General features: G+C 43.1%; 2 protein-coding genes and 1 long non-coding RNA gene across 3 annotated transcripts; 2 read left to right on the top strand and 1 right to left on the bottom strand.

Moving 5' to 3' along the window:
- The first annotated feature begins 677 nt into the window (after positions 1–677).
- Positions 678–6,779, top strand: LOC121720445. The gene is made up of 3 exons (XR_006034548.1): positions 678–764; positions 1,067–1,071; positions 6,769–6,779. It is a non-coding gene; the product is annotated as an uncharacterized LOC121720445 (long non-coding RNA).
- On the top strand, positions 1,693–4,149 carry rab42b (RAB42, member RAS oncogene family). Its single transcript, XM_042106529.1, has 2 exons — positions 1,693–2,308; positions 3,298–4,149. The coding sequence occupies exons 1-2, from the start codon at positions 2,091–2,093 to the stop codon at positions 3,734–3,736; spliced, it is 657 nt and encodes a 218-aa protein (XP_041962463.1). The 5' UTR covers positions 1,693–2,090; the 3' UTR covers positions 3,737–4,149.
- On the bottom strand, positions 4,911–8,148 carry taf12 (TAF12 RNA polymerase II, TATA box binding protein (TBP)-associated factor). Its single transcript, XM_042106530.1, has 6 exons — positions 8,004–8,148; positions 7,377–7,528; positions 7,127–7,204; positions 6,794–6,908; positions 6,374–6,462; positions 4,911–5,766 (listed from the first exon to the last, which is right to left on the bottom strand). Exons 2-6 carry the CDS (start codon positions 7,455–7,457, stop codon positions 5,731–5,733), a joined length of 399 nt encoding a protein of 132 aa, XP_041962464.1. The 5' UTR covers positions 7,458–7,528; positions 8,004–8,148; the 3' UTR covers positions 4,911–5,730.
- Positions 8,149–8,151: the final 3 nt, after the last annotated feature.

Below are 8,151 nucleotides of genomic sequence, written 5' to 3' on the forward strand. Positions count from 1 at the left end.
CTGGATGTGACTCAAAAAATAAAATAAAATGTGCGCACCGGCCATATGCACTAGGCTTAACCAAACACGGGCTTAACGACAACACAAAAGAACAGAGCAGCCTGTTATGATTTTACTTATAGAAATTTACTATACGATAAAAGCAGAATACCTTAGTCAAAAAATAATATCCATGTAACATGAGTGCACATTATTGCTGTCGTGCAAACTTAACTTTGAAACATTACTTTAATTTCCATTTTAACAGAAGAATATCTCAGTCAGGGTAATATCCACAAACTGTTGTAAACATATGTACATTGTTGCTGCGCAAATTTACATTTTGCCAACTATGTTTCAGCGTTAATCTCATAATCTCAATCTAATGAGATGGATGCGCGCTATGCGCGGAACACAGCAAGTCCATTCTTGGTTTAATTGTGGAGACGGCCACACGGAGATCATCCTCCATATTTAGACGCGATCTGTATTTGTTTTTAATATATGTCAGTGCAGAGAAAGTCTTTTCGCACAGGTATGTGGAGCCAAACGGCGTCAGTAGGCCTACGTCCATCGCGGCCTTGAATAGCTGTGGATATTCCCTCTCGACTGAAATCCAGAACTCAGCAAGCGTCTTGGAATTAAAATCTGTCTTTAAAGTGCGGTCAAGTGACAGCTCTTTTATTTTTCCCAAATTTATTTGATTTATGGAAATCATTTCGCGATCCACCCCTCAGCGTCCCGCGACGCCCCGGGGGGTCCCGACCCCCACTTTGGGAACCCATGTTCTAGAGTAACAAGAATGCATGGCAAGTGTGTGCCTGCATCTCTGCACTGTTTCTGTTAACTTAATTCACTCTACATGGAATGTGCACTGCCTTTTCCTATGAGAGTCTGACATTTCTTATTCTGTTGAGAATGCAGACTTTCTTTGCACGTCAACCATGAGAGAGCTGCTTCTGCTTTTTCTCAATCTCAATGAGTCATCATTAGATTTGTCTTCAGCTACAACAGCTCATATGTCTGAAGTCAATGTCAAATAATCTTCCACATTCGCCATCCTTCATTACTGAACAATCAAATGCAGGTGTTGTTTTTAGCCAAAATGTTTTTTCCAGATGATAATAAGAACCATGCCTCATCAGTAGACCAGGGGAAAATATTGTATGGCTATTAATAGCACAAGGCCTTCCTGCTTTCCTAGTCTTCTGTGTCCTAGAGAAAATAGAAGTTCAAGTGCTGTTCACAGACTCAACCATGTGTGTGTCTGGGGGGTGGGCGAGGTAAATGCAGCTGAACCAATTCCATACATCACCTGATAATCATAACAATTTTCAATCAAGCTGAAGACGAATGAGCACCCATAAGGTTTACCTATCACCTACCCTGAGCAAATAACATTGAGAGTGTCCGAAGACCTCTTGTGGACCTCTGGCCTATGGTGTTTGCTTCCCTTCTTTGTGTCTGGCTGTGTGCGGCACGCCCTGAGTATACCGAGTGGAAGGGTCAGTGAAGGGCTACGTGAGTAACTGTGACATTCAGGTCGAGTCCATCTCCCACTCCTCAGCTGGGAGTCCGCCGCCGCGGCTGCACAACAGGAAATGCCGGACTTGTCTTGATAGGACACAGAGCTCGCTTGCACACTACAACACACACCCCCTTCGGCACAAAGCGGCAGCCATCCCCCCCTCTCTCACTCTACTCGGTACACTCCTCCCTCTGACTCACTAAAAACCCTCCCTTTTCCAAGTAGCAACAGGCAAAGCTGAGGCAGGGAGGGGAGGGAAAAGAGAGAATAACTTTCAGACTTCACACCCTGATCTGAGACTGAAAGAGACGAGTTAGTTGCAGCTGCGCCCAGGGAGGTAAAAGGAACTGAGACCAGCGCTTAAATATTGTTATGTTCCACATTTGCTGTGTGCTGCCACTATGCAACTATCTCCACTGAGCATCTGAGAACAGAGCAAACAACGGCTGCCAATGTCCAGTCACTGAGGGACACTGCTGGTGAGATTCACATCTTTTTCCTCCCTGGGAGAGGCAAATATCACCAGACGTCCAGTGCCCAGTCTTCCACTTCGCTGCTGTGTTCATTTTGGGCAAACCCGACCATGGACCTGACCCTGTGGCAGTACCAGTTCCGCATCATCATGCTGGGCGACTCGACGGTGGGCAAGTCGTCCATGCTGAAGCGTTACACCGAGGACCTGTTCATGGAGTGCCTCAACCAGACCGTCGGAGTGGACTTCTACGTGCACTTCCTGGAGGTGGAGCCCAATGTGCGGGTCAAGCTGCAGTTTTGGGACACGGCAGGCCAGGAGAGGTTCAGGTGAGGGTGGCCATGTGTGTATGTATGTGTGTGTGATGCTGAGACTCACATGCTGGTCACAAACTCGCACAGGAACGTGCTCATTCACTTGGAGAGGATACGTTATCTTTTCCAAAGAGGAAACTTTTTAACATTTGCATTTGTAAAGCAATATTTGCATTAGACAGTTGAAACAAGCATGTGAATGGTGAATGGTACTGGGGTCAGTCCACCTTTGGTTACAAGTTGCTTGTCTAAACATCAATGATGTGCCAGGATGTTGTGAAATTATACTTTCTCAAGACAGCAATCATGAAGTGTATGCCAGTAGTTTCCTTGTAACTGTGTTCTTCTAAAACAGTCATCTCTCACACAACTGTTTCTTTGAACATTGCATTTGCACATGCTACATGCTGTACCTGCTGCTGTACGCCACCTGATGTCTTTGTACCCTGTGGGTACAGCACCTACTACATGCTAACACTGTATTTAAAGGGGTGTGACATCAAAGGAAATGTCAACTTTAAAAATAACACAAAATACCTAATGGCACTTATGAACAACCTGCAAAAACATTAACAGACTCCATCATGTTCATGACAAGTGTCATGTCATGGTTATGACGAGGTCATGTCAGACATATGCTCACAGTCAGTTCACACTGTCCTTAAATGCAAATACAAAGTAGCACCATTCTGTTACTTTGTTTCATTCAAAGTTACAGGTAGCTAGTTACTAAATCTATTATCCGAAGTCAAGACATGCCATTATTCATTTTGGGGGTGAGGTAAGAAGCTTAATGTTGTATTTTGAGCATTTACCCACCATAGAAATAATGAATCTTACGTCTACTTTTACTGATACAGCATTCATCTAGTCATGGCAAGTCTGTATCAGGGTATTGTGCATCCTAGTCTAGGCCTTCACATTACTTAGTTACTCGATTCAAAATATTAATCACAAAGAATGATATATCATGAAATGTCTCTCTCTCTCTCTCTCTCTGACAGGTCAGTAACACGGTCCTACTACCGTAACTCTGTGGGCGGACTGCTCGTCTTTGACTTGGGGAACCGGACCTCGTTTGATCACATCGAGGAATGGCATCAGGAGGTGCTGGAGCACGTGCAGCCTCACGCCGTGCTCTTTGTGTTGGTGGGCCACAAGAGCGACCGTGAGGAGGCCGCGGAGCGCACCGTCAGCAAAGATGAGGCGGAGAAGCTCGCAGGCCGCTTGGGCGTGCCCTACGTGGAGGCATCGTCCAAGACGGGCGAGAACGTGACAGCGGCCTTCGAGCTGCTGACGCGGCGCATCTACCAAGGCCTGCTCAGTGGAGAGGTGCAAGTCCGAGACGGGTGGGACGGGGTCAAAAGCTCTGAACCTCGCCGGCCCTCACAGCTGTCTCCCACAGGGGAGTCCGCAAAAGAGGACAAGAAGTGCGCCTGCTAAGGTACGCAGCTGGCCACGGCAGATAGACCCAATCAAGGTGCATCTCAAGGCTCTGTCAGTCAAATGTTGAACTTGGCCATCATATAATATGAACAACTTTAGACAGCAAAATACTGTACTGTGGCAGAGCTTCAGAGCTCAAAACAGAGAAAGTAGGACGATGCCTCGATGACATGCTTCACTTTGCATAGAAGTCTTGTTGGTGACAAAAACATCGACCTACATCACATTTGTGTTGACATTTTTCCTTTTTGTTTATTTATGGAAAACAAAAATCAAACACAGGTTATACTGAAAACTTGTGATACAAGGTCAAAAAAAAAAAAAAATCAATCATCTAAAACAAACCCTCCCCACCCTACCCTATCACCCCCTTACACACACACACACACACACACACACACACACACACACACACACACACACACACACACACACACACACACACACACACACACACACACACAGAGAAAAAAAAATAAAAACCTCACACCGGTGATAAAGACCAGACTTCATTCTCTGCTTTCTCTTTCATTTTCAAAGATCCTTTTCTCTTGGACCAAGACAAATCAAAATGACCAACACTCAGTTCATAATATTCGGCCTTCTTCAGAAAAAAAAAACGTTGACAAACATAATTTCCCCGAGTACAAAGAAACACTTTGCCACACCGGTGGAGAAAAAGCACCAAATAATAATAATAATGAATCATAAATCATGTCAGGTTGAGTCTCTCTGCTTGTGGGGCTGAGGGTACAGTATCACTTCAGAATTGGAAGAAAAAAAGAATATTCTACCACGTTGAACAACTCTAAGACACAGGACTGCAATCACATGCCAACTCTTAAGAGAAACTTAAAGCTGAAACTTGACAAAAATCTACCTAGCTAGTTAATTGTGAGTAGGTACAAGTGTCTAGTTTACATGGTGACAAGTTGAAAGAGACTTGCGTATAAAGCCTAGAAAAACCTTAGTCACCTCTCAGGAGCTTTCTTACAAAGAAGTATTGAACCAAACCAGTATATATAAAATTAAAAAAAAAAAAGAAAATATGAGTGAGATGATTTCCTGGCAACAGGACGCTAACTAAAAACTGAAAAGTGAAGTAGGATGGTAGAGAAGGGGAAAACGCGAGACAGGTCAAACATTCATGAAGCCACCATGAAGCTTGGCATTAGGTTTCACATAGACTGCATTTATTTGCTTGTGGCGGAGTATATATGCATGCATGGTGGCATAAACATATATCCGTACAGGGTGCAGATTCCTATCTATGCGCTTGTGTGTATCACGGAGACCTGATTTTCAACGATGAGGGCAGTTTAGTTGTGTGGATAGTTAAGTAGATAAGCTGTTAATTAGCTTTATGTTCATGGGAGTATCTGCACTCCTCTAGCATGTTATGGCCAGTGATTACTGCTGGGGACATTTCAACATATACTGAAGGTGTGCTCACATTCGCGCGCCTTTATTATTGTTATTCTAATGGCGACTATTTTTCTGTGTCAGCTGGAATGGATGATATGACGGCAAACAAACTGCATGGCGATGGATGATCTGAGACCATTTTGAAAGATACGGCTAACGAAACGAACGTTTTTCTGCTGAATGCCCTATAAATGTGAGCACACCGTGTGTTTTTCCGGCAAGCAGAGGACGAGAGGCGACCTGCTCGCTTGGAATCGCTTACGCAGCAGCGAAGGCGATCACAAACACCACACAAAAAACGTCGGAAAAGATGATGACAATGATAAATCACTGGTAGACATATCACAACTTTTATGTTTCCAGAAATACCTATTGAGTAAGCATCTGCTGCAGGAGATGCTGCACACACACCCTGACCCCCCCCCCCCCCCCCCCCCGACCTCCCAACACCGCCCCCCCACAGACACCCTTAAACCAATTGTTTTGTCAATCCCAACCCTAAGATACCCCAAGAGAAAGCAGAAACGTTTGAAAAAAAGATTTTGTCATATGGGCCCTGGGTCTTGCTACTTTTTGGTCGTTTTGCGGATCAGTGCCATTCTCTGAAATTAGACAAGAGGGAAAGAGGGGAAAGTGTGTTAATTAATGAAGTAAATTACAGTTATGAGAATCCCTAAAATACAGCTTAATCTTTAACCTTAATTAGGCATGCACAGATATTGGCTGACTGGTATAAGCCTATTGGCAAATAATATGAGATTTTTGATGGTAGGTGCTGATGTTCATCTGTTATGGCTAAATGTTGTGCTATGTCTGACTGGCACATTCAGAGATTGGGTTATGACACTAGAAAATGGTGCAGTATTATAAGGAATATTTTTGTTACCCTGCTACTAAAAGGTATGATTAACAACAAAAATGAAACATATGGTAAACAAACAATATTGGTGCTAGCACTGGCTATCAGCCCAATTGTTAAACATCGGTATCAGCCCAGAATTTCACAATCGCCACATGCCTAAGCTCACAGCTATTCAGTGAAACCAGCATTGAAGTATTCCTATTTACAATATCTACTACCATAAAACCATAGAGGTACATACTGTGAGATAAACACACTATACTTGGAATGATTCACCAGACTCAAACAGCTTCATCAATACAATGCTACCTGCTTTGATATAAAAAGACGCATGTCCAATATCTGACCTGTTTGTGGGCTTCTGTGGTGCAAGCCTTCTTATACGGGCGGATCTCATCGGAGCCAAAGCCTGGGATCCACATGTTCCACTGGCGCTCTACAAAAACACACATAAACCAGTCAGACCATACTGCTTTACACATGTTGTTTGACATGATGCAGACGCAAGCACCCAGGTTATTGCACACCTGAAAAACACTATCAGTAATAGGCATTGGATAAATTCTTCAATATCACAAATAACACAGAAAAGCAAGACTATTCCAGGGTACACAATTCTGGTCAAATATGGAAACAACACATGGAATACATAGGAAGTAAATCCCTGCAGGATACAGTTATAATATGAAACCGCATCAATAGCAAAGGGTGATCAGTCATCAAAATCCCAGCTAGTCAACAGAGTGAATGTAAAAACAGGTACTGACCAAGGTGTAGCTGGACGTCCTTCACTTCCAGGGTGCTGGACTTCCTGTGGCGAGCCAACTGACAGGCAGCGGTCACCACGCTCTCAATGAAGTCGTCAGCGATCTGAAGCAGCATCTGCACAGCACAGGAAGAGTCAGTTAGATATATCAGACACGTCCTCAATCTGAAAGCCCTCTATAACTTTGTTGCTACAAGAAACCATGGTCATGGAGGTCCATAGGATAATTAAAAACTCAATTTTGTAATCCCAGGATTGTGTTATGTAGAAAAACTACTAAAAAGTAAAGTCAAGTCAAGGTTGGCTAAGACACATATACCAGAGAGACACCTACCTCCTCCACATCCTCATCAAGCTGCTCATTTGGGTCAATTTCCCGGACCAGATCCTGGAGTTTCTTCTTACTCAGGACCTAAAGATGACCATTGGAGGGTAAATAACACTGTTCAACAAATGCATCAGCAAGACAAATGTAAGGTTTACCCTAAAACCTTTATCTACCTGTGACCATCAATACAACAGTTAGAACGACAATGCTTTATATTGTCTTTCAAAGCATTACAGAGGTTGGACAGGTGGTTTACCTGGCTTCCCTCAGGACTAAGTCTTCCAGCGGGTCCAGGTGTGCCCAGGACCTTCCCAGGTGCGTTGGTATTGTTTGCCATGCTGGTGGCAAATGCTGGTGTCGTGTCTGTTCAACGCAATCTTAATAAAGGTAGCTACTACGCTGAAAAACCTATCAAAACAAACAGGAACAGCCCATAATTCACTTGCATTCAGGCATATCTGAATGTAACTAGCTAACAAATATGTCTTAAGATACCATGAAGATAAGACAAAACTGTCATGACAATTTGTAACATTAGCTTCAGAGAGAAACAGTCAGGCTAGATAACGTTAACTGTTAGGTAACAGCATTTCTATGGCTAACTAGCTTAATGGCTAACAACAATATCAGTCTATTCTGCAAAATTACAAACGAGTGCACAAAAAATGTAAAATATTCATTCACATAAAAATGATTTTTCATAAATATCAAGTGATACAATCTGTGCCCTGGAAATCGCTAAATAAAATGTGGTTTGCCTATTTTTATGAATAGCTCAATGCTAGATAGCCTGCTTAGCTAATTGTTGACGTCCTAACCGGTAGTGCGGTCACATTGTCAAGACTATTTCTTATTAATTTCTCAATAAAATATATTTACTTACTTGACTAACTATAAAATATACTATCTCCCCATTTTCTGATGTATTCGAGTACTTAGCGGTGTGTATGATCGAAGAAAAACAGCAGCTCTTGGAATCCGCGTCCCTGTTCGTCCAGTATTATTTCCGGGTTACAGTTCAAAAACAGATC

The sequence above is a fragment of the Alosa sapidissima genome, chromosome 10 (assembly GCF_018492685.1).
Source record: "Alosa sapidissima isolate fAloSap1 chromosome 10, fAloSap1.pri, whole genome shotgun sequence".
Lineage (NCBI taxonomy): Eukaryota > Metazoa > Chordata > Actinopteri > Clupeiformes > Clupeidae > Alosa > Alosa sapidissima.

Coding starts and splice junctions, on each gene's coding strand:
- rab42b (XM_042106529.1), top strand. CDS start 2,091: ATGGACCTGACCCTGTGGCAGTACCAGTTCCGCATCATCATGCTGGGC. Junction 2,309..3,297: donor GCAGGCCAGGAGAGGTTCAG/GTGAGGGTGGCC, acceptor TCTCTCTGACAG/GTCAGTAACACGGTCCTACT.
- taf12 (XM_042106530.1), bottom strand. CDS start 7,457: ATGGCAAACAATACCAACGCACCTGGGAAGGTCCTGGGCACACCTGGA. Junction 7,205..7,376: donor TTAGTCCTGAGGGAAGCCAG/GTAAACCACCTG, acceptor GGTCATCTTTAG/GTCCTGAGTAAGAAGAAACT. Junction 6,909..7,126: donor TTGATGAGGATGTGGAGGAG/GTAGGTGTCTCT, acceptor TGTGCTGTGCAG/ATGCTGCTTCAGATCGCTGA.